This window comes from Pteropus alecto, unplaced genomic scaffold (genome assembly GCF_000325575.1).
Source record: "Pteropus alecto unplaced genomic scaffold, ASM32557v1 scaffold171, whole genome shotgun sequence".
Lineage (NCBI taxonomy): Eukaryota > Metazoa > Chordata > Mammalia > Chiroptera > Pteropodidae > Pteropus > Pteropus alecto.
The window spans coordinates 7,229,111-7,255,844 of NW_006431925.1; the positions used below are offsets into that span (position 1 = coordinate 7,229,111).

The following is a 26,734-nucleotide window of genomic DNA, read 5'->3' on the forward strand; positions in this document are numbered from 1 at the left end:
TTGATTTGGTATATAGTTTATTAGTTTATAGGACATTCGTCTGGAAGAAATAAGCAAGGCATAAGAGGTCCGATCTTTTGGCAAGTCAAAATATAGACTGAGATGAAAGATATAAGATATACCATTGGAATGACATTATATTCCTTCAGAATATAGTCAGTCATTCTCATGGCATTAGTAATCATGGAAAAAAAACTTAATTACAATTTTATAGAAAGCAAAATTCCTAATAAACAATCTTCTTTCTCTCTTAATAAAGTTTTTCAAAATTGTTTCAAAGGAAGAATGTGCTCCGTCCTACGTGAAGCTAATAGTATGTTACACCTACAGTTCCAATACACTGAAGGGCAGAATTCTTCTTTGTTCAATTTTCAGATTCATAGCAGCCAATGACCTGTTCAAACAGGTAAACAAATATGAAATGACGCAATGACCAGCGCTTTCTAAACTATTAGCTTAAATTTATAAGTCAACAATGAAAGATGTGTGTGCAAAAATTCTAGTGAGACCTTCCCGCCAAAGGTGAAAGAAATTAATCAAACCATTGAAATGCTAAGGTAGGAGAGTGAGTTTATTCAATGAATATTTTACTGAGCCCTTGCTGTGTGCCAGGCACTATTTTAGGTGCTGGGAATACATTCCATTGATTAAAAACATACAAAATCCCTGTCTTCTTCGTGCTTACACTCCAGAGAAAGGATAAAAGACATTAATCATAATAAATAAGTAAATTACATAGTAAGTTAGTTCGTGATCAGTACTATAAAAAAAAAAGAGCAATTATGAGAATGAAGGCAAGTCTTGTTTGGAAATTTTCTAAAACCAGAAAAGGAAAAAACTAAGCTTTTTTCTTGGAAAGTCTATATATCTGTAAATGACAAAGTATTTCTGCCTCTTTAATGTCCGCGAGATTTTCAAGCAAGAAATTAAAGGGATTTTTAAAATATGAAAATGGAATTGAAAACCAGGAAGGGTAACTTTCATAAAATAGGCACTGATAAGGGTTCTTTAGGCAGTGGATTCTGTGCTTACTGCAGTAGTGGAATCCTCCACAGTTCTAGCAAATTCATGATTCTGGCCACACTGCCAAACACAGTGGAGAGTCAAGTCTGTTGAAAAAGGCAACTAGGGGTAGAAAATGTGAAAGAACTCACACGGCTTTTCAAGACTTTTGTTTTATTTCCATTTCCTTTTTAAAATAGAGCACCCTGTTTTTTCTCATTTTCTTATTTTGCTAAAGAAGGATGAACTCATTAGAAAAGAAAACTGAAAAATGAGAGTGCCCACATTTCCAATTCCCTCTCCATTGTCGAACTGCTCAAGGTGCGCACATTTGTGGTACATTGGTACACCCAGGTCTTCCGACACCGTCATCATCATCAGAGGCTGCTGACTCTAAACGACCTGGCAGACATTTTTCCCTTTGATTTAAACACAAATTCCATTCCAACAGAGCAACCAAAACAATTAATGTCTAGTTTTTGCCTCTGAGGAATTAGGTTCTCCAAGTAAAAGTGAAAATAGAAAATAAATGATGTCATTTTTAATCAGAAGGTCATATTTTCAGCAAAACGGGGCAGAGGCAGAGTCCAGCTTACGGGACCAGAAAAAAAGGAGTGTCTACAGGACACTTATAAATTGATGACCATGACAGCAGCCCTTTCTAGAGGTAATAATGTCATTATGTTGTGATAATTCTCCAGAAACGCCAACAGCCCTGGATTAAGAACATCTGGAAATTGTTCAAATGACACAAATCTCCATTTCTTGCTATTAAGTCTTCAAAGATGCCTCTCTATGACATCCGTCACCATTTTTTTTCTTTTTTTTTTCTTTTTTTTTCTTTTTCATCTTTGCAAACCTCCTCCTTTCAAATTAGGAGGTATACATAAAGTGCAAGTAAGATTCATTCCCTTGCCCATGCTTCCAGGCTCTCGTTTTGATAGTATTACCAAATCTATCAGTTAAATCACTGGCCAGCGAGGTTGTCTGCAGGTATTTTTGGAGTTAGCAAATGAGTTCATCTGGCAAAGACAGTATCTGCAGGTAGATACAGTCTTGGCAAGAAAACACAGAGTACCATTCGCAAGACAGGGATATGAATGATGCAAGCAGCAGGGGGGTTTCTTGTCACCGTGTCACTGAAGAGGCCTTCTTTGGATCTCAACTCTTAAAGGGATTCATTAACCGTTGCTAAAATGAATAAAGGCCAGTGATTTCAGAGACCGTCAGTCTTCAGTGAGGGCAGATTCTGTTTTCCCTGGGTTGGAGACAGAAAATAAAATGAAATGGGTAAGGAGCTAGATCAGATCAATGTCATGTCACAAACGTCATCCAAAAAGCCTCCAGTAAATACTTCCCAACTTACAGAACAAAGTTGAGCAGAGTGCCTCCTGATAGGACTTAGCAAAATGTGTTTTTGTAGATGTTTGATAGGTATATAGTCCAAATGGGTCATGAGTTAGGCAATGTTACACATGTCTATACTGTAGGATTTCTTAGATTAATTTTTCTTGATTAATACGCCAGTGAGCACTGTGACTCTTTGAGAGAGGGATAGAGTATGTAACACTTCCCACATTTTAGGGGCCAGGAATTTACCTTCTCACAAACTGCCTTGGCATGAGTGACAAGACTAGTATTCTCAATGCAACATATTTTGAGAAATGCTGCCTTACAGTACCAGTTGGAAGGGACAGGAATGGTGTTAAGTCATATTCACTTTATAAGACACGAGTCCAGATTTTATATTGAGAGTCACAGTCCCACACCAATATAATAAATTAACCATTATAGCTGGGTTCTAATGTATTTCCTTTGCAATGTACCAAAATCATGTGCAAAATTTAACGTTATGTTTGATGGGTGAACATTAATGATAAAAAGTCAACAATTTCCCATCTATTAGAAACTGTCATGCAATCAGTGGGCATTCACAAAGGATGCCCTTTGCATTTTCTTCTGATTTTTCCAGCAGAGCTAAGGCCAGGGTTTCAGGATGAAGCCCATCAGGATGCCATTATATATGACGCTAAGCTGCAGCTGAGAATGAACAGAGTAGATTAGAATATATATAAAAATTTGGAATAAAAGTCATGGATTGATTCGATGAAAAGTCACAGAAAATTATCAAACACATACTAGTTAAATTCCTGAATTTCTTTTTGGCTTCTGCCCTTTCTTCAGCATCAAAGTACCAAACAGTCATAGCATATCTGTAAAAGATAAGCAGAGAGATAAAAGAAAAGAGGTTAAAAAATACTACCAAAAAATAAAAAAATACTTACTAGAAATCTCATTTCAGAGTCCTCTGTAAAGCCAACATTTAAAGTTTTCCCCTAGTATTAGAAGTCCATCCCAATTTTAATTTAAAATAAACTTCTCTGGTTTCAATTCTATTTAAATGTGATAGAACACGGAAGGAATTCCAAGTATGCACCAGGCATTAGAGTGGGCAGTGGAAAATCAAATGATCATGTGAATATATCTGCCTCTTCCTCAAGGAGCTCATACTCTAGCTGAGGAGACAGGCGATTTAACAAATAATATAACAAGCCAAGATGACCCACACAGAAAAGACCAAAAGGGAATCATTCTGCTAAAGACTGGGAGACCCAAGTTGTTGGGGAGAACACAGAGAAGAAGAGGTGACATCTAAGTGAAGCTGCGAAGAATAATTTATTTAAATGACAGGACACTTAAAACTCTTGGCTTTCTTCCTTTAGTTTGGGACACTGAGGCAAAGATGCAACAGAATGATGATGTCTTCGAGCTTTCTACTGCATTCTCATTAATTTGCTTTATCCCATCTATAGGCTGGACTGGAATAGGAATCCTTTCATGCCCGAGTTTTCGAAAAGTTTCATTTTATGATTATTATTAGCTACTGGAATTTCTATAGCACTCGCACTCGACTTTTTCAAGGGCTTCCCATCAACATTTGCTAACGTTCCCCTTGCGACTCCGGCCATCAAGGGACTGAGGAATAACAAAAGAATTCTGGAACAAATGACAGGATCCAATCGTAGAACCCTATCAAACAAGCCACAGGCAGGTTTTGGCGGTTGAATTTGTTACCTGGTCACCTAGGGCGCATTCCAATTTGACATTTAATATGCAACTCTGTGTGGGCTCAGATCTGTGATTTCTGGAAGGGGACGTGTATAAATCTTAACCTCTTTACACATGTGATTTTAATTTAATTAGGCTTGTTAAGGTTTAGTAATTATCCTTCAACTCAAGTTCTCACCCTCTGCCCCCAATTGCTAGTCCCAGTTCAAGCTGTACCCACAGCACTCCAGTACTGTCTGGTTGACAGCTTTGGCCATAAGCAAAGGCCAATGAGAGGCAGAACCCAAAATTAAGATTATATCAAGAGTTTCTAGATTAATACTAAACAACACTTGGTTATTCAGTTACCCTGAAAATCTCTCCAAGCGTGAGCTAAGGAAAGGATTTTTAAGAATCCAGCTGTTCGGATATGATCAGTACAGTGAGCCCAAACCAATTTTACGCTAAGGAAAGTGTAAAAAGGAATAGAAGTCAGAACAAATTCCTCTTTCTTTTCTGCAGATTCTTTCTCTGCTTGCAACTGGCATCTCGTAAACTCATCCAGAGTTAATCAGACAGAATTCCTGATATGTGGTAGCCAACATTCTCTAGAATTAGTTCAACCTTAGGTTTTTTAAAGGAGGGATGTGGATGAAAGGAGAGAAGAGAAAATCACTCTGGGAAATTTGGAATCCAATACACTCACCTAACGGAAAACAATTTGTTAATAGTTTAAAGTGACGTTAGATTTTGTATACTAAAGAATACAAAATTTCCTTTTTAATTTTTGACTCCAAACAGGTTTGCTATCAACTTTGGGGTGTGGTTGCTCCCTCATATGCACAGGACACAAGTTTAGAGAATTCTCTGGGAACTGAGGTTTGAACAAGAATCTTCTCAAGAGGAATCATGGCCTAGGCTATTACCTGGTCGCAAAGGAAGGTTGGACTTCATGGGGGTTCCTTCGGTCTGACCAGAAGAACAAGAGTCTGTCAAAAATGGGCTCCACATCTGCTACAAATGACTTCCCTTCTGGAAATATCCGTAGGACCCCACCGTGTACCTGAGGGCCACAAAAAAGGTACATTATTTCCTGGAGTCACGCATAGTTAATTAACAATGATATTTCAGACAAAGCCATCTCCAACCTCCACTCTAAGTATATATTGCCCCCAAATAGTTACTTCAGCCTCATACTTTATATTCATTTTTATTTCAGACTTGGCTAGAAATATCTCCTTGTTCACCACAGCCCAAAGGACGCCTTCCCACCCCCGCAATCACGAAGCCCATGGACATGAAATGGAGTCCTATTAGATCAAATCATACAGAATTGCAAATATTCAACTGATTTTGACCTATACACAAAAACCCCAGCAATTTCACATGGCTCAATCTAATCTGAACAGCTTCCTAGGATAACCATCCCACATAACTTCCCCTCTGACTGGAATGTACAGCTTTCCTCTGCACTCCCCCAGCTCCTATATGACCCTGTTAGTTGGAAGTGACATACTCTTTTTTCTGAACTCTCAAACCACCTTATCTGTACCTTTTATTACATATATCACTCTCTTCCTTCAATTACTTGTTCATTTTACATGTATGCCCAATCTGCCCTACTAGAATTACCATAGCAGGGTAGAATTCAGGCCTCGCACACCAATATTTCCTGCACAGTCCTATCAGGCATGCAAGTATTTGTTGATTTTCTATTTTGCAATTTATTATCACTGACTTGACGACTTTATTCTCTCTCCTATAACATCACCTTCCAAGATTTTAAAAGACAACTGACAGATATATTCTAGTCATGTTACCAAACAGGGAGAAGTGACAAGCCTTGCCACTGATTCACTGATTTCCCAGGTTTAGTTCTTCTGACCCCAGATAAAATATCCTAGCTTTATGATGGCCTGCGTCTATCCTAACGAACAGGAAAGAGAGATGCAGAAGGTTCAAAAGCCAAATAAGCATGAAAAGTTCTCTGACTTCTCAGACTCCTAAATCTTCCTTAACTTTCTAAAAGCATACAAATTCTAGACAAATGTTTGTAAGCGTGGAACCAGACTTCATATCTTTATCTATCTATATGTTCAGAAATACAAAAATAAGCCATACAGCCTTTGGCATTCACAAACCATAGTAAGCTATGGCAAGCAGCCACCAATGAGATATATCACGCAGAGAGAGGATTGTGTGGGAAACCTCACTTGAGGGTGGTTTTATATCCTACAGTTCTATTTTTGTAGAATTCTCTCAGTGTTGCTGCTGGAAGGGAAAAATGTACATCTTATTCTACACTTAGAGTCCCACCAGCTCTGGACTAGACTAATCCTAAAATAATCCTAATCCTAAAATAACAAATTACCTTCTCTTCATCAATCACTTCTCCCATATCCTAATAACTAACAATGACCCTACCTACTCCTCATCAAATTAACTTCATATCCATTATTTTCATCTCATCAACTTTAGTACTAATACTGAGGGAGGGGAGGAAAGCATGAAATAAAAAAGATTCATCAGTGGGAATTATGAACTCCAAACTCTTCTCTAAGTCACGTCAATTCTTTTCCTCTAGTTTCTAACCCCATACTCTATTCTCATTACTCCAACGTACCTTGGAATCCCAATTCTTGTTCAGATAGTAGATGCAGGTGATGCAGCGGCCGTCACCGTTGGGGTTGTCTACATGCCGAACATAACCTGTTCCATTTCCTGGGTAGCAAGCCACCATTGCCTAAGGAGAAATCCCAAGAAAACTGGTTAACAAAACTGAGACGATCTTCTCCCACTGGTGAACAGCTAGGTAATACAGAATCCTTCGGTACTATCGACATTTATAGGTGGCTGCTGGCATCTTAATTGCATGTACAGTATATAAATTTGGACTCTTCAGCATATAAGATTTAACGGCCAAGTCATACCTATGGCTCAGCCTGGTAGAAAGTGGTTCAACAATATTTCCACAGTCGTAGAACATTTTAGACAGTAACCCATCTACGTCGGCATTAGGATGCCCCTCCTTTCTCCAGCCCTCCTTTTTGAAAATGCAGGTTGTAGGTTCCCACCTTAGACCCACAAAATCAGAATCACTAGGTTTGGAGTTTAAAGTTTATGCCCGTTTAACATGTGTTCCTGAATCACCAAATCACCTGCAATCCTAGAACAAGGGCTCAAGATACTTGCATTTATAAAGAAGCAGGAACCAATCACCAAGGAGGAAAAGGTCAGGCTTGCTCAATAAAATGCTTAGGAAAGAAAGAAGAGGGAAGGGTCAATGGGAAGCTGTGTTCCAACTTGTTCATATACAGCAGCAGTCTCCATCCTTTTTGGCACCAAGGACCAGTGCTCCTATGAGAATCTAATCTGAGATGGAGCTGAGGCGGTGATGCTAGCGCTGGGGAGCAGCTGCAAATACAGATGAAGCTTCGCTCATTCGCCCGCCGCTCACCTTCTGCTGTGCATCCCGGTTCCTAACAGGCCACAGACAGGTACTGGTCTGTAACCCGCAGAATGGGGACCCCCGGAGATGACACAGTCAGGCCTGGTTTATGGATAAAACCACAGACACATCTTAATGTGTTTCTTAATGCCTGTCATCTTCCTACTGATAATTATCAAATCAGATGATAATCTGAAGTTCTCTTCCTTTGTCCAAGTGCTACCTTTATCAGCCAGGTGGAAGAATAAAGCAGAAAGCCATACTAAAAATCCCACTGAAAATTAATATTAGAGAATTATTATTATGAGGGTAACAAACCAGCAATTGTTCCATGGAGAGATTATAGCAAGGAGTAGAAAATCATAAGCAAAAAAGCTAGTTCTCACAGGACACTGCCATAATTCTAAAACATTTTTACAGGGATGAGATATATGCAGAGAAAATATAGGAATTGGCAACATAAGATGAGGAAAAGGATACTTTTCTTTGTTTGGTCACTGACATATTCTTAATGCCTAGAACAGTGCCTGAAACAGAAGGTGTCTGTTTAAAATCTGCATATAAATAAATGAATGAATTATTGAATGACTCCTCTAAAGAGTGAGTTTACATTTTAGTAAACTTACTAAATCAATAGAGATTTCTGTCATTTTAAACACCTATCTTCAAATATACATGTAGCGATCCAGTTCGAATTTTGCTTTATAAATGGCAGGGTTGTTTCACTGGTAAAATGATCAGTCAGGTAGAGGCCCAAACCAATACACTAGAATAGCTCAATGAATCAATGTGGGTGCCAAGTCACTCCCAGTAGTAGCACAGAGATGTGAACGAGGCATGTCACTTTAAAGGCTTCACCACACATTGCATGTCAACTTCATAAAACACCGTAGCTCCAGAACAATAATAAGGCTGAATGGTAACTTGGCATTGCAATGATCTTAAAGCTTAAATCGCCAGATCTACCAAACTTTATATCCCCATGAAGCTAGCAATCCCCACACCTTGCTTCTGAACATCAAAAATGTCAATTCAATGTCACCTTAGAGCTAAAATTAGGCCGTTAGCCCGAACATCTTTCAGAAGGTGGAATTTTGAGGCTACTGCGATCAAGATTTAACAAATGATGCTACCGCCAAACAAAGAATGGCTTAGGGATAGGTGATGGGTAGCAGACAGAAATGATGGGCCTAGCTGGAGAAGAAGAGATAAATGAAGTCACCTATAATGACAAGGGAATTACCCATCCCTGGAAGCATCTATTAGGATGTATTAAGAGCTACCATTGAGCCAATAATGAAAGTCATTTAAGCCACAAATAATTATAGGCTGAATTCCCTACCATCTTCCCACTGCGAAACCCTGGAAAGAAAAAGCTACATAGTGCTACATAAACATGTTCTTAAACGGCTCAACTCTAAGGAAAAGGTCAGTGGTCTGGATGCCTGCCATCTAGTTCACTCTGCAACTAATTGTGTGATCCCAGGCTCAGTTTCTTTTCTCTAAAGAGAGGCTTGGGTTATATGGCCTGGGACAGTCCAAGAAGATGTAAAGACTCAGTCTAAGCATCAACCACAGAAAAAGCAACAAACAGTTCTTTGGGGCATTATGAAGTAGGTATCTACCTCAGGACTCAATTTAGATTAAAATATTGAAAAAAAAATGGATACAAACTCACAAAAGCACATCCTCTAAGAATTGTTCCATCTATAAAACACACACAGAGAAAGAGCTAGCACATTCCAGGGGACTTAACATTTGGACAAAACTTCTTAATGTCAGCAAAGTATCTGACTGCTTAAGGGAAAGGAATAGAGAAATATCTCTGGCCAGAATGAACTTTTACTCTCTTTCTCCTGGTTCCTGAAGCCAGGGCATCAAGTTTGAAACAATGGAAGGAAATCATCGTGGGCTTCAGTGGGCCTGTTGAAGCTACATAAAGCCAATTTTATCAGTGTTTTCTGGACAACAGCCATAGGAGATGGGTCTTGGCTTGGGTACATTCCCAATTATTCGTTGGTCTTTGGCACAGTCTAAAACCAGGACGCTAAGGATGCACTCAGAAGCAAGGAGTCGTGTCAATAACTAGCCACTCATTTCTGTGCCAATTTGTGCACGGGGCAGAAACAAACCCCGGAAACTGACTGGGTCGACAGAGTTGCTATCTAAATCTCATCAAGCCCAACAAGGGGTTTAGAGTGTATAAAGGAGGAGAATGCTTCAGAACAGGGCCAGAGTATTTAATAATCATGTGACGAATATGCCAAGTAATGACACTAAATACAAATCAGGAAGATGTCTCATTTACTCTAGATTTTTTGTTTGCCAAAACTTCCTGACTGGATTAATATTTGAAATGTTAGTGTGATCTACAAAAGCACATACAGTGTATAGTCTTATAGTTCTATTGTTGGATGTACAGAAAAATCCCCATGTCCCCTTATGCATTCACCATTCTTCCCTCTGACCTCACCATGGACCCCCTCCCTCCCACCATCCCAGGGGACTCTCCATAGCTCTGTAGCCAAAGGAAAAAGAGCAGAGGGATGAACTCCTCCCAGGCTTTCAGTCTGGCTCTAGACCAAAGATATGTGCTCTAGACACTGAGGCGGCCACGTTCAGGCAGGAAACGTGTATGTATTCTTTGAAGATATACACAGATATACAGAATTTTAACAGCCAAATCCAAGTAACAAAATCTGCTCCCCAAATGCTACACATGGAAAAGAAAACAGTGGTTCTGTTAGAATTCTTGGTAAGCTGACTTCATAAAAAAACATATCTCAGCAATCTCAAAGGTAAAGTTGAAAAGTGAAAGTCCGAGATTTCCATTCCAAAGCCTAAACGGAGCGCTCCTGATTGAAACCAATCACAGCTTGCTTGCACGTATAAACCACTTCAAAAAACCGGTGTTGGTGACCTCCGGTGTCCATTCAGCAATGACGATTATTTTCGACCCACAGGTAGCAAGGGGGTACATCTGCCTCACCCCAGCCTCCAGTTTTCTAATAACAATCAACAACCCAGATTTTTATGGAAATGTAGTTTGTATCGCTCATGACTTTGGAGTCAGATTCACTAGTATGACTTGAAGTTATAGTAAAGTGGTATTTTATGTAAATTTTAACTTACCAAATTGAAATATTAATCAAGTCTGGCTTTATTTGCAAAATTGGTAATAAATGGGAATCCACTTTTTAAAATTTGTCAAGAATAGTATAACTTCAAGGCCTGTCTGGATGGGTGACCTTTAAGCTGGTAGTTTGGTCCACAGCCAAATGCTAGACCTCTAACCACTAAGCAGAAATACCAGCCAATTTTCGTAAGGATTTGTTTTGAACTATGAATGGTCTTGAGCAGAGCATACTTTGAATAAAATACAACCTAAATACAAAATAACTTGTACATAACCTCTCTACATCTCAGTTTCCTCATCTGTAAAATGGGTTTATGAGGATTGAAGGATATGTTCTATGTAAAATACTTAGCACAGGCCTGGCACACACTTAGTCCTGCTTAATATTAGCTATTTTTAAAGCTGATGATATGCACGTTTGCATTCCCCTCAAGTGGGACTTCACAATGTCTCCCCTGCAGGGATCCGATTCTACTTACGTGCTCTGTAGCTCCAAACCAGGGCTAGCAAACTCAAACAGCTTTTGGCACTTATGACTAACATAAATGAAAGAAGCCAAGCAGGTATGTATGTGTCAGAACTCTGGAGTGTGTGCTATGCTGCTTACACCAGGGAATTTGCCGCCCTTTACAATGAGAGCCCAGTGTATTACAAAATCTTCAGATTTTAGGAGAATAGCAGACAACTAAACTGGATTTGCATGTAAACTTTCCCGAATATGATGTACCCCACTTTTTTAATTACCGCCATAAAATATATATATATATATCAGGCCGTATTTTGAGATCGCTGAGGTCTCCTAAGAAGTTGAGCTACCCTGCATTAGCTCCCAAGCTGTAAGTGGGCACCTTCTCCATAGCTCTTCACCAGGCTGAGATGTATCCTGTGCAAAGGCACAGCCTCGCCCTTCAGTGCCATCCACATTCCACAAGCCTCCACCACACCCTCTCGTCAGGTCCTTCCACTCTGGACAGAGCGATGGGGACCCAGGATCCATCCCCTCTTCACCATAAGGCACTAATTACTCGGAGAATTACACGTGGAAAGAGCTGAGAAGAAACACACAAGGCTATACACCTACTTTAGCGTGGAAAAACAGCAAGCAACACATTATAGTGCAGAATGTAATAGCTGAAGTTTTCTGTCCAGAAATGGGTCTAATTTATGTTCGGGTGGCAACAGCCTAGGTGACAAACTTGCCAACGTTTCTAATCAGCTGCGGGTGGAGGTGCTAAAGGCTATACTCCTGAGTAATTTTCCTGGTGGTTTGTGTTCAGCACATATTTTAACACATACATTTAATGTGGACAGTGAGCAAGGCAGCCACGTGGTTGTACACTTTATGTCCCAGATTCATAAAGGCACCTGCTGAGGAAGGGACTCCATCTGGTGATTCATCTCTGGGGGGTGGGGGGTTTTCATAACTGGAACAGAGGCACTACACATGCTTAGCAGCAGCTTTAAAACTGAAGTTTTCCTATTTTTGAAGAAATCAAAAATAAAAAATCTTTAAGTATTCAAACTGCTATACGCAGGCACACCACAGGAAAGGCTGGAATAAGAGAAAAACCAGAAGAGGCATGATCTTTGCAAGTTGTGCTCTTTAAAAAAAAAAAAAAAAAAATCTAAAGATAAATTAAACCAAAATGTCATTTTCCATTATTTTCTATTTATGACAAGGAGTGAAAGAAGAGAACTCCAAAAATTCTCTGCAAAGGCAAGTAACTTAAATCCAGAGGACGTGGAAAGCAAACTGGAATTACTGCTTTAGCCTTTCCTCAGCTTCCTTATTCAGGGGTATGTAATCTTAAAGGACACCTTGCGTGAACCACTGTTGTCACTTAAATTCCTACAGTACAATATTCACAAGGCATCTTTACAAGATGATGGTAACTGTGCAAAGCTTTCTCAAAGAGTTTCAAGAAAATGTCACTGAACAAAGTTCACGTTGCTGCCAGTCCCATCCTTGATATGAAATTGAACAAAAAAAAGTAAGCTCTCAGTATGATGAACAACGCACAAACCTAAAAAGTACTTTAGGATTTTTATTTATTTGTCCTAACTTCATCTAGATTAGCATAAAGAAATTAGTTGTAGGTAAGGTAGGTGCTTAGAGAAAAAGGTAGGAAACTTTGTGTAAACTGTCACTAGTTATCTTGGCATCTTGTCTGACATCTATCTTATTGGGTAAGAGCCTCTAATTTAAAAGTCTAATGTAACTAAATGAGGGGCAAATAAGAAATGTGCTTTTGGTGGGCAACAACATGAGCTGTGTCCAGGTACCACATTCTCTTTCCCAAAGTTTCAATGTCTGACCAGACGATTCAGAAGATTCAGAACACCAGACCGTCAAGTATCCGTCAGATAAGCACAGTGGGTGTCCAGGAGTAGCATCCTTACGTTCATCGTTCAACGTTGTTTCACTATAACGTTGATGAGATGTGTAGAAACTTAACTCTTGTTTACATCATTAGCCTATGGTAAAATGGGTTTCATTACATGTAGTTTTGCTTACAGTCTCAGAACCTACTGACGGAGTTAAGTGAGGACTTACTGTAATCCTTTCAACAAACCCAAAGTTACTCATTAAAATGTTTTCTATTATTCTCTTTCTATACTGAAACTATTTCTGCCTTCCTCATTTGCCCTGAATCCACTTTAAAAACTCCTCTCTGAACTAAATACCCAGACCGCTGCTTCACACACATAACCTCACCTCTAATTCAGAACAATAATCATGCTCCCATGCCTGAATTTTGTTGTAATGCAGGAACTTCAGTAATGCGTAAAACGAAAAGTAAAAAGTTACAACCAACTCTCAGTGGCTTTGGTGAAGTGGGTCGGCCAGCACCTCCTGGTCAGGTGACAGCATGCTGCCTGGAAGGGCAGGAAATATACCATCTTCACTTGAAAACCTGTCCTCAGGTAGATCTTTTCATCAGTGCCCTTGTTTTTCTCAACTATGAACTTGGTCCTAGCTTCAGGATCATCCAAACCACCATCAACAACTACCAAGACTCTGGGACCTTCTGCTTAGCTCTCCTAGCTCAGTGAAAATAGCTCCTTGAGATTCTTTCATTAAAGAGCTGGGCTCCTACCCCCCACCCTCAGAAATAAACTGGTGCACGTGCTCACACACGCGTGCGTGCGCGCGCGCGTGCACACACACACACACACACACACACACACACACACACACACGTCTGCATAAAACTACTGAGGATTCGCAGGCCTGTAAAGTCTAACTGTACTAGATCAAGATTCTATTCCAAGGGATCCTGCACTTGGTGCATGAACTTAAGTGAGTCACCCTCCCCCAAGAAGTCCCCGAAACTCTCAGAGGCTAGGAATTTAAGAGACTATTGCCATTCCTTCTGAATTGTGGTTAATTCCTCTCCTTGGAGGGGATTCAACCAGAGCCCCACAATTAAGCACAGTAAACAGGCTCGGGAACATCGACATATCAAAACAGGCTGCTTGGGTTTGGGAAGGCAGCCCTTCCTGCGGGAGGCCTGGCTCTTGGCCAGCAGGGTGACGGCTGAGTGACAGGGCTACGTGCGCTGCGTGAGGGTGGCAGTCAGCCCACACCCGAGCACACCACCCAGCCGACCGCGGAGGGAACTGGCACAGGAGAACCCTCCCCCCTCACTACCCCAGTCACCAGAGAAACGTTTTGAATAAGGGCTTCCTTGCAATTATGAAATCAGTAAAAATCAGTCAGGCTAAGGGTTAAAAACATGAAGAGAGGCATTTAACCATATCCATTCTGACATCTTTCCCCAAATCCTAACAGCTGCCATTTCCTGAGGACCCATGTAGGCCAGGTGGCACTTTACACATCATCTCAATTAATTTCCTGGTTACAGAGGAGGAAGGTGAGCAGAATCCTGTGCCCTGAGTCACAACGCTTATGTTCTCAGAAGTCATTAACCCTAAAGTTATCATATGGGCCTAGAAGTTATCTTACTCATATAGAAAAACAAATTCATGAGTAATTCTTAAGGCAACGTGAGGGTAGAGAATCACAATATTTAATTTCCTTCAATGTGAGAAACAGTCTTATCAGAAAAATAAAAGTTAACATGTAACTCTCTAAAGGCTCCAAGAGTTATAGAAAAAAAGAATGTGACTGCAGGAATGTAAGAGTACGGTCGTCTTTAAATTCTCATCTGAAATGAATTCCAGTTACTTTAGGGAATCCACGATAACTTAAATACAATCGTTAAAACAAGATTTTATTAATAGATAACATACAAAAAAAAAGGTTACCAATCAAAACATATCATGAAAAATGCCTAGAAGCAATATTTGAGAGAAACCAAGAAAACAACTTTGCCTGCAGTTCTCAATGAATTTTAAGAATATTAACGTGGGACACTGCAACTATGCTGCAAAAATAACAAAGTTAAAGAACTTTCTAGGAAACCAGATCTGATATTTCCATTTCCATTTCAGCACTTGGATAAATATATCCACCAAATGGAAGAAATGACACAAAGTTAATCAGCTAGAATTAAAACTCATGAAATTCAGTAGGCACATTTATTCACTGAACAAACACATGTATAGTGCTTACTACGTGCCTGACACTGGTTCAGGTGCTTCACAAATATTATGTCATTCAATATTTGCTCTAATCCCATGAGGCAGGAACCATTGCTACCTCCATTTTACAGACGAGGAAACTGAGGCACAAGGAGGTTAGGTAACTTGTATTTTCGAACCCAGGTAAGTCTGGCTGCAGAGTGGGAGGCCTTGATCATCAAATCATGCTCTACCAGGACAGCTTATCTGATGTCTAACATTAACCCATTCATCCCGTTTGGGGGGAACTAAGATCTTCAGGTTTTACTCAAAGTGTCTGACTCCCTCTCATCCTCACCTATCACCCTTTCCATAATGATAGAAAATCATGAAATGCAAAAATATATCAAAAATATGAAAAATGAGTGTGCTTGGAATTGAGTCTAAAAGCTCCAGGGGTGAGGGGTGAGGAGGTGGGGTTAAGAAAAACAAGGAGCAAAGAAGCTTGAATCCTGCAGCAAAGCACTAGTTGTCCAAGTTGTCTTTGCTTCAGTTATTCCCACTGCTCAATCCCCCTACATACTCTCTGCAGCCCCTGCAGGGCCCATATCTGCTTCAAATGCAACTGGTCAACAGTCTGCCCAAGTCTTAGTCCAGGCTGCTCTTCCCACATCGGATTCTACAGAAGGAAGACAGCCTCTACAGGACCTTTCCTCATTAGTTCAGGTCAACATCAGCCAGAGTTTTCGGACTTGTTTCAAAGTCAGAATATAAATAACTACTTAAGAAAAAAATTTAAAGGAAATACAAAGGTGTATTTCTCTTGGGAAGGCAAGGGATGAGATAAATTTTCCTCGTTTTCCTCGTTTAGGTGCCTCGTTCTAGAGGGGTAGAAAGTAAAAAGCTCCCCTGAGAGAAATGTATAAACTATTTTAGGGAGCAGCAAGGGGACTAGAAATAAAGGTGTGCCTGGCTGTGAGTCTAGGGGGCAGGAATGGTTAATTTAATTGCCTCCAAGTTCCTCTAAGATAGATACAAGCCCCATTTTACAAAATGAGAGTCAGACACAAAAAGTAACTTACAGGATATTATAGACCTAAGCATGGTCTTTCCATCACTAAACACTACTTTTAAAATATCAGGAAAAAAAATTGGTAACTCAAAACAGGTGCTGTTATTTCCAGAGCAATCGTGACTGAAATTGTCTTCCTTCAACTCCAAGATGATGCAGCAAAGGATTCTCAGATGATTATCGTGGCTTACCAAACACAGGCACAAACTCTTAACTGGGAAATCAAAGCTTTCCGTGCAGAAGTAGGAAAAGGCAAGTGGTAGCTACTCTCTGACCTCTACTTGGTCATACCTCTGATTCCAGTCAAGATGGATTCATCTGCAGGCTATTCCCGAGAAAGAGTCCCACACCTCTGCCTTCTCGGGCGTCCTTAAGGCTGCCATCTTATCCTAGAGGGCCAGAAACCGCCTTAGGCTTCTATGTGGTATTCACATAATAGATGTTCAATACGGAGAATCATCTGCACACAAGGCACTATTTTCCAGTTTGTGCTCATCCAAAATCACTGATTCTTTCTTGCTCTTCTGGTGCCTTCAGCTCACACTTCTTGCAAGACTATTAGATACACATAGGAAAGCAATGCTCTACAGTCATTAACAAGATTTTTTCCTCTCCATTCAACACAACAGGAAAGAATCAGTTCCAAATTTCACTCCAATTCTGGTTGTGGAAAATTAACTTTATTGGTACAAATAGAAAAATGTGTATGTGTATGATTAACATGTTAAGGTATGGGGTTTCTTCTCAAAAATATTCCAAATGAACTAAACACACATGCATTTGTTTGTTTGTTTTAGCAATGAATAAGCTCAGATCTGATCAACTGAATAAACTCTTATTTTTCTCTGTAATTGAGCAACTGTAGGAAGATATAGCACTATCCCCATTTTACTAATTTTACCCGGTGGTTCTCAAATGTTAGCGTGGATGAGAATCACCTGGAGGACTTGTGAGTTTCTAATTCACTGGGCTTGGGGAGAAGTCCAAGATTTACAATTACAGCAAGTTTCCCGGTGATGACAACCACACTTTGAGAACCACGGCTATATTGTGGCAAAACCAAGCGTTAGGGGCAATGCCTCAACCTAAATGATAAAAGGTAAAGGGGAATGAGTCAGCTGCACTATGTAATTCGGGGAACAGGAGGTGGTGGGTAGAGCAGAATGCGAGAGGAATTCCTAGGGCAGTTTCTGGCACAGGCTTGGCAGTGTGATTCCTAAAGCTGGCAGGAAACACTCCGAATGTAACTCTGTAGCATTACTGAGGATTACTGTCATGTCAGCGCTGGGGTGTGACTGGTGGTAGTCGGCTCACTTTGGAAATCCAATGAGAGGCACCGAAAGCACCTATTTGTCCTCTCAGATGAAAATTTAGTCTCAGTTTTCATTTAATTTCTTATAATCTTTGAGGTAGATATTTATTATCGTCTCCATGTTATAAATGAAGAAAATCAGGCTCAGAGAATGACTTGTCTAAGATTACAGTGAGACCAAAAAAAAAAAAAGTGAAATGCCCATGGCTAGTGGCTAGCAGGTATGGACTAAATTAAGTTAAAATACAAAAATAAAAAATTAACTCATTCCTACAGAAGTGGAAGTTGAGGTCCTGAGATGCTGCTTGCTAGGGGCTGAGCTAGGACCAGAAGACAGCCAGGACTCCAGCCTCACAGCCCATGGGCTCCTCTTGCTTCTCTGAGCCGGACCTGTATGTATGAGCTACTGGGATCCAGGTGTGACTTTCTAGGGCCACGCACAAAATTCCAAAACTGAAGGGAAAATCTTTACAAAGCCAAAGTCCCTCCTTTGAGATGGTCCTCATAGTATGTTAATGTAATAAAATATTTAAACACCTTGACATCGAATTAGAGACCACGCTATAAAACCTTTTTCTTTTTTCTTTTTACACTCCAACATCCTGTGAAATCAAAGTTCATTTTGAAGATGAAATTAAGTCAACAAGCACCTATGAATTGTAAAGGATGGTTTGAGGCACTAAAAATATATCTTTAACTTAATAATCTCTGCCTGCAAGGAATTTATAAGTAAGTACAGGGTAAGCAGCCAAAGAAATAAACGTACTGGGGTGCCTGGATTGAGCCACCCACAGAGTTCTAAGGAGCAGAGGGGAAGACTGCATGGGGAAAGCACTAAAATGGATTTTGAGGAGTGGAAGACAATGGGAAGCTTAGAATGCCTGGCAAATCCGGTTCTACAGTTTCAGGGATTGAGAGGGAAGGAAGGCAGTGAGCAGGAGATTAAGTGTAGAAAGGTCAACAGGGACAGGTGGGGTCAGATGTGGAGGGCCTTAAATGGCATGCTAAGCGGTGCACAGTATGTACAGTAGACAATGGGGAGAGAGAACGGTCGGTTTTTGGTTGTTTTTTTTTTAAGCATGGAGACTGCATGATTAGAGTTGGATTTTGGACGACTTACTCTTTGACAAAAACACATTAAAACGGGTTACAGGGAGAACGAGAACCAAAGGCAGGTCATTTGTGGTTAAACTAAGTCTCTTTAAAATACTCTCCTCTTCAAGTATTTCTATTACAAAATAAAAACAAAATTTAGTTTACCAAATAAAAAGAAAAAACTTGAAGTTCCACAGTGAACCTAAAAAACAAAAAGCCAAAACAGCATAAAATAGGCCATATTTTGACCAATTATATTGCATGTTCCTGACTGAATCTTCCATATTTTGTATTTTAAAAAGGTTTTATCTACTCCAATCATTCAAATTAACCTATAAACCCATAAGAATAGGAAAGAAGACATCAAAAAAAAAAAAAAAAGATTCACAGTCAATTTTGTGTGGGGTATTGATTTCTGAGTAATAGTCCCTCAGGTCTAACTAGCTAGATGATTATAAATGGGAGGGAAAATGGAGAGAGGGGTACAGGCAGATTCTTTGTTCTATGCGTCTGGAGAACACAGAGCAAGCTCCAAAAGATGTTCAGGCTATTCGAAAACAGTATATCTTTACTACTTCTAAGCAATACTCGAACAGAAGTGTAGTATCCTGAATGCTTCAGAATAACTTCAAGTTCCCCTAGAGAACCAAAAATAGATGTCACTGACACCTGGAATTAAGTTTTTCATTTTGTCTTCTTCTCACTGGCAAATAATCAAGAGTACTATCATATTCTTTGATTCTTTGTCTTGGAATTTTTTTTATATGATAATAGTATTTTGGCCTCATTTTGGAAGGAAAAACAATATTTAATATGAGATAGGTACATTCATACCAGGAATTTAAAAACGTTGACCATTGCATCTCCTAAAGAATCAGATTGTCTTGACTTAATAAGGACGTATTAACATTGTACTGAACATGGAGGACACTCAGTAGGTACGGAATGACTCCAACACAAGATCTGAAAGCCTGCATTACACAACTGCAAACCAATGCGTCCGTAAGGCTGGGATTGGGTTGGGGCAGGGGCTGAAAAATATACAGTCACTACCAGCTCACCAAAAACAAACACAGGAACTCATCCACAAATCCCAATATCAAAAGAAGATACAAAATTAAGGTAAGTGCCATACTTGTTTAAGATTGAAATAACCAAGGGAAACGGTGTACAAATCCTATGTATAATGAACCTAGCTAACTAATCTCGCTTGGCAAACAGACACAGCTTTGAATCTAAGCCAAATCAACAGCTCCTGGCAATCTGCCAAAGCCGAATTCCTTAGTCTGGCATCGAAAAATGATTTGTCTGTCGCATTTACAATTCCAGTGCCTCTGGATGCAGCTACCCGCTGGGCACCCCTGGCAGTTGCCCAGCAGAACACATCTGAACTATCATTACTGTCAGAACATGTGCATTTGACAAACACTAGAGAAAAATGACACCCATTTCTGGGAGCAATATTAGTTAACAGCTACAAAGTGCTGCTACAAAGGAATTATCAAGTCTGTTGCTGTACTAATTAAACATGAATTAATAACCTTCTCCATACTGCTAACTTGCAAGCTGCTCCTTAGTATTCAATAGGCACAGGTTAAATGTCACTTAATTTACCTGAGGCCGCAAAGGTGAGTCAAAAGCAGAGGTCTTGCCAAACTAAGCAAACACAGCCCACAGGCAAGTTGCCCTCTGAGCTTTATAATGAAATGCCAAATGCAGGGGTTCATAGAGATGCTTCTCAGATGTGCTCTGCCCGGTTTGAGATAAACTCCACCCCCACCTTTAAGCTTCATCAGAGAAGTCTTCCATATATGGTATGTCTTCAGACAGGAGTTGAAACATGCAGGGCTGCTTGTTATTTACAAAATCTGAAGGTTTTCTAGCCAGAGTCAGGAATCAGGAAAGAATTTACAAATTTGCTTTGGGCTGAATGAGGACAGAAAGGGAGATAATTCATGATACCCAGAAATTGAATGTACAGATAGGCTACATAATTTGTCAAATAAATCCCAAACAAAATGCCGATGAGGCTGAATTAACCTACCAACCCTGTGTCCCAGTTTACCTAACTTACAGAGTAACCTGAGCCAGGCTAGCCCCTTTCCATTAAAGTACCATTTTAACTTAGCCCCAAGACCCACTCTAATTCTTTCTCAAGGACTGCACAAGACCTCATCTCTCCAAATATAAAAACTGCTGAATGATCGAGGAATTGGATAGATGTGATTTCTGATATCTTTCTAGCTCTAAAAACTTGTATCATTAAAATCTTGTATAGTTTTGGTCACTTATTTTGGTCACTTAATTTTAAGTAAATAGAGAAATTGAAGAAAGCCCAGAGAAACGAAAATGACTAATCAGTGTAAAAGTAGATGTTTCATTAGAAAAGGAGAAAGAAAAGTTGGTGACAACTATTTCACACCACTAAACTTTCAACTTCTTTAGGTGGTTTAATAATCACTTTCCACCTTCCTTCCGCCATCCACTTAAAGGTCTACCACGGTACAAGACATTTAATGATTTGTCAATGAATAAATTGAATCGATACCCCGATTTCCCATTCCACTGCAAGCAAATAAAGTTGTGATAGAGTGGCCAGTGGCCCAAAATTGAACAAAAAAAAATTATAAAGTACACACGCACACACCAACTACCTCTTTTCTTTGTTCCCAAGTGTCTTTCAACAAAACAGACAACGAACACTATGGAAACCACCCAACGGGGAAATTTGCTTCACTGTCACTGAGGCTGTATTCTGTAAATTATTTCCCTGGATTTCCTTCCTCCAAGAGCTGTTATTTTTAAATACAAAACCTTTTATAGGAATCCCTTATATCCTTAGAGAAAGATGTTCCAGCATTTCAAACTCAGTGCCTCCTCCCCCTAAAATATCTCATTCACAGACTTTTAAGCTTTGAATTGCAGACACACCATTTATGGTGTCTAGTCCTCAAACCCTATGCTTTAAGAACAGCACTTCTCATGGGTTCCGGCAACCGTTATTTGTGCCATATGCTTCTATATGCTCCACTAGCAACTCCAACCAAGGCTGAAGCATCCCCTGAGCCAAGGCAAGACCATCATACTTTCTCTCAAGGAATGAAAACAGAGATTCTAGAATGTTGGTCAAAAGTCTATTGTTCTCAAACTGAAGCTGAGCTGGCCACTGTGGGCAGCCATTTTGAGCCATGTGCACAGGAAAGCAGCAAAAGCTGAACAGAAAGTACGGAGGGGAAGAAATAAAGAGCACCAGCAGAGAAGCAGAGATGGAGACCATAAAGCACCAGAGAAAAGAACTAACACACCAGCTGTCAGGGATGTTAAGGACTTCTGGTTCCTAGTATATGGCTCCCGTCTTCTGTGAACCAGAGCTACATTTCCTGCACTTGAGTCCTGAGAGAGATCCTGATCTTCGAAATACATTATCCTATTTTTGCTTAGTTTGCAACCATGAAATGTTCCACTGAGTAATGGACATTCCTGACATCATATGAGAAAGGTGGGCCAAAACTGTTATTGCTAAACAGCAAAGGAACAAACCTACTACTTTGCAACACATTTTTTTTTAATTCATAACTTGTTGCTGCTTCATCACTTTTCTTCATTGTTTTCAGGGGAAGCTTGATCTGTCTGTTCACAACATGACTCCCGTAACCCCTAATCCAGCCAGGGATTCTAACAATCAACCTTGTTAACAAATACTTTTCCTGCCAATAACAGTAGGAAAACATTAGCACAGCACTCCACTTTCTTCTTCAAATGTACTTAACTGACCCACTTCAACATTTGGGGTTTGTCCTTTTTCTTTTTCAGGCTTGAGAATTAATCAAGTGTGAACCAGACGATCCTACAGTTCAAAAGTATAAGTAAATGTAAGCCCCATGAGGCAGGGATTATGCCTGTTCACCTTTGTATCCCTAAGCCCTGCACAGTACCCCACACTGAGTAAGCACTTGCTGAAGAAATTAAAGGATGAAAAGAAGGACCATCACACTCAAGAACACAAACTCTGGTGTCGAACAGAACTGAGTTAGAATCCCAAAGCTTCCATTTACAGCTTTGGAACATTTATGAAGGCCCAGCATCCTGCTAAGAATTTCATGCACATTATTTTAATGCTCCTTCCCCTGAAAAGCTTTAAGATGTTGTTATTCCTCATCTTACACTTGGTGAAAAAGGAGCAACTTGCCTAAAACCACAAGGTTAAGCTCCCAACCTTTGTGATAAACTTTTTCTTACCACTGACTTCGTGACCTTGGGCAAATGACTTAATCATTCAATTTGCTAAAGATTGTGGTTCTGAAGACTAAGTCAGACAGATCGTGTTTGTGAAGTGTTCATTAGCACAGTGCCAGACAGAGCAAACTGCTCACCGAAAGGCAGTTACTATTATTAGAGTTACTAACTAGTGAGTCTACAGTGAGATGCTTCGAGCAAAAGGATTCTTGGTTCTAAAGAGTCATTTTCAAAATCTAGGCAGCCGAAGCAAAAGGAGCGAATTATAAAACCATTATTTTGGATGTGGTCTAAATTCTCCGAAAGGGAGTAAAGAAACCTTTTGACAGCCTGAAAGCAATGATCATGCTTGAAGTTAGGGGGCGCCATATTGCTGTACTACATTACATGCAACCGCGGTCTCCAGAGGGTCTTCAGCACCCTAGGACTTTACTCCAACGAAGTGAAGTAGATAAATTCTGACCCGTAATAACTTTTTTGGCAGGGAGGGGGAACTCCTTAGTATTTCTTTCCATACTCTTGCACAATTTCAATTTCAGTTCCAGTACCTTTTCCTATTTTATTCCTAATGCTGTTGCTATTGCTTCATTGAGATAAAGGGCATTATTACATTATTCAGTGACCTTTTAAAATCCAGGGAAAAAAGTATTTAATTAGGATCAAGACATGAATAAGCATAACCCCAAGAAATTTAAAGTACCTAAAAAACAACTAGTAATGTATGTATTGGCAGTTGTTGAAAATAGGTGATGGGAGCTCATTATACTAGCCTCTATATTTATATATTTGAAAATGTTCACAATAAAAAGTTACAAATAAATTCTTTAAATAAACGTACATATTCTGCCTTTTAAAAGTTCAGTTCTTGCTGAAAACCTACCTGAAAGATGTAGTAGGAAATTGGGTCTTATATCACTACTCTGGGAAGCAGCACACAGTAAAGCACGCAGTTGAAGGACAAGAAGTAAATAAAGTTAAAGGGGAACTAAATCATACAGAAATGGAATGTGTTTCTGCAGTACTCTAATAAGAAACTTCAAACAAGAGACCCAAGGCCACAGACATTACTAAAGAGATTTCTTTATATACAAGTAAATTAAACTTTAAAGGTTTTTTTTACTATAATTTAATATAATTTACTATAAGCCTCATTTGCATTTGGTTCTAATTGAGCATGGAATATCCCATTCTAGAGGTGATTTTTCTAAAGGGCAGAAACGAAGAGCTTTGTGCCAAAACAGCCAAAGGTGAGCTGGAAAATCTAGGTACGGGCAGATGTCTCTTCAGTGGCAAAAGGTGAATTTTCTCTTTTCCATTCACAGTCACCTCTGTTAACTGAAAGAGTTAGCTGAAAAGCTATTTGTTCTAACCAGAACATAATCCAAACTGAGAAATCACGTCTATAGATCTCTCTTTCCTTACCCAGACATACACAGTACTTTTCATTAAATTTGTGGAGTTAAATTCTAGCCTAAAACTTTACCACTGTTAAATCAAAGCTAAGTAAAAATACTTAATGTTCAAATACGTTAGTGATCTCTATCAATTCTGACCCTCCTCAGAGCAAATTCCATTCCTAACACCTAAGTTTAACAGAAAGTTTAAAAAACTGCTCTTCCGGGTTGAAGCTACAAGCACCTTTGCAACACGAAGGCTAGACATTCCCCTCTCCACCCCACCCCAGAAACAAGTGAGGTACAGAAGCAAGACTAATCAAGGCAGCTTTCTAATCCACCACCAAAAGGATGGAGAAAAAGGAAAAAAAAACCACTTTAATGTCAATCTTCTAAGTCCAGCTAATGCTGAATTTTCCGCAAATCAAAGTAAAAATTAGAAGGCATTTTCCAAGATTTACTTTTTTGTGTCTATTTGATAACAATGCTTTCAGATAGTCTGTTCAATGTCCTCCTATTTTGAAAGGTGTATGGCAATCTTCTCCTCTACTCCATTTGCCCACTCCAACTCTTTCATTTCTATACATTTCAAGTCTTCGCCTCTTGCCCTGTATGAAGAGTGTTCCTCTCAGCTTATGGGACAAAAGAGATGACTATGGTACGTTTTATCACAGGATCAATCTTAAAATGAGAAATACTACATATATGGTTAAAGAATGGTCCATAGATGAATGTTCACCTTCCTTCTCACTCTAGTATGTTTTGCCTCACTGTGTTCAAAGTTTCCTACAGTTCTGAGTGCCCCCTGACCAGTCCACAATAAAAGAAATGCAAATCACGCTCGGAACTGCCACTGGAAAATTGGCTGAATCATCATTTGTAGAAAAGGCTGAGTAGCTACACTACCCCCAAAGTAATGTACATGCACCAATGTCATGGTACTACACTTTCCCATATTTCTACCTAAATGTTTCCAAGATAAATTGCCACCAAGGGAGTCACTGCTGGCTATGGGAACAAAAACGTGATTTCTTCCCGGAGGTAATTGACTACCCTCCCCTGATCACTTAACTGGTTGTTTCAAGTGAATTTCCCCATCAACTAATAGTTAGGAAAGGGAAGGTATGGTGCAGGCTCAGCACCGGGAATTTTCACAATCAAGTAGATGGACTTAAGTGTCCTGGGTGCAACAAGTCAAAGGCAGCACTCAAAAGTGAAGAGACGCTAAACTCTTCCCACACCTGCCAAACTCCACAAACCAAACGCCACATTGCAAAATTGCGACTATCTCCAGATTCTTTAAGAGTGCTTTCCTAGGAATCCTCTCTGAAATCAATGATGGGCAATATGCGGTGGCTTTAAAGTAGACATTAAAGATCATGAGTTCACATGTGTTTTGGATCATACACAATGTTTCTAATAACCTGTCCGTCGTTTGGACCGTTGAGAACCTGCATGTCTTAAAATCAGACCCAAAAGCCACAGCTTGTCCAGCTTGCACCACCCATCAGAGCCATTATTTCAAAGTTAACAGAAGGTCATTATAATTATACACCTGAGTCCCTCAGCCCTCGGCATGGATTTTCGCTGGAGGTTGGGACGGGGCGGGGTGGGGGGAGGGTAGAACCAGACTGACTTCTTTCTTGCTCCTTGATTAAAAACTAAAGTTCGCTCGTAGCTCTGCGAAGGCGACAGACAACGGAGTCTGAATGTCCCCGGTCCCCGGTCCCCGCGGGCTGCAGCAGCGGCAGGGCGCCCGCGCGCGTCCTACCTTGGACCTCTCCTTGACGTAGTATTTGCCCAGCCGGCTCCCGCAGTACAGGACCAGCTTGTCGATGAGGGACAGAAGGAAGCTGATGGCTTCGCAACCCTCCTCATTGCCCCCAATCCACGTGATCTGGTCTCCCCGCAGGTGCCGTTTGGAGACGCCGGCGCGCGGCCCCGCCAGCTGGCCGTCCCGCAGTACTCCGTTGCTGTGCAGCTGCTTGACGCGCTCCAGGACGCAGTCGCCCACCACCTCGCCGAGGAAGTTGTCCAGGTAACAGAAGCCGACCTCGTGCAAACAGGGCACGATGTACTCCAGGGCGATTTTCTCCAGATCCAGCCTCATGATGTGTCCCAGGGGCATCTCGCCCGCAGAGCAGAGCTGGGGGACCCCCAGTGTGCACCCAGAAAGAGAGAGAGTGAGAGCGACCAACGCGCGCGCGCGCAGCCGAGGCGCAGGGAGTGGCCCGGGGTTCAGCTACCTGCGGCGGTCACGGTCCCCGAGCCACCGCAGCGCCAGAGAAAAGGGAAAGTTGCTCGAAACTCTGGGGAGGAAGGATCCCAGTCAGGGAGCAGCAGGAGTTGTGCAGAGCTCCAACACCCAGCGCCAGACTGGCCCAGTGAAGAGTCGGAGGGCTCCTTTTGGAGACGCGGAGCTACCAATGGTGTGGCGGCGGCCCCAGGCGGGGAAAGGCTGAGGTCC

At 40.5% G+C, this 26,734-nt stretch overlaps 1 protein-coding gene across 1 annotated transcript; it reads right to left on the reverse strand.

The window, feature by feature from the left end:
* Positions 1-26,734, reverse strand: EGLN3 (egl-9 family hypoxia inducible factor 3). The gene is made up of 5 exons (XM_006906870.3): positions 26,039-26,734; positions 6,674-6,793; positions 4,977-5,113; positions 3,142-3,215; positions 1-2,260 (listed from the first exon to the last, which is right to left on the reverse strand). The coding sequence occupies exons 1-5, from the start codon at positions 26,393-26,395 to the stop codon at positions 2,229-2,231; spliced, it is 720 nt and encodes a 239-aa protein (XP_006906932.1). The 5' UTR covers positions 26,396-26,734; the 3' UTR covers positions 1-2,228.

Bases quoted from the DNA above. Each gene is read 5' to 3' on its own strand.
- EGLN3 (XM_006906870.3), bottom strand. From the start codon at position 26,395: ATGCCCCTGGGACACATCATGAGGCTGGATCTGGAGAAAATCGCCCTG. The intron at 6,794-26,038 runs GTAGGACGCGCG...ATTTCTCCTTAG, and splicing joins ACGTCAAGGAGAGGTCCAAG to GCAATGGTGGCTTGCTACCC. The intron at 5,114-6,673 runs GTACGTTGGAGT...TGTGGCCCTCAG, and splicing joins ACAAGAATTGGGATTCCAAG to GTACACGGTGGGGTCCTACG.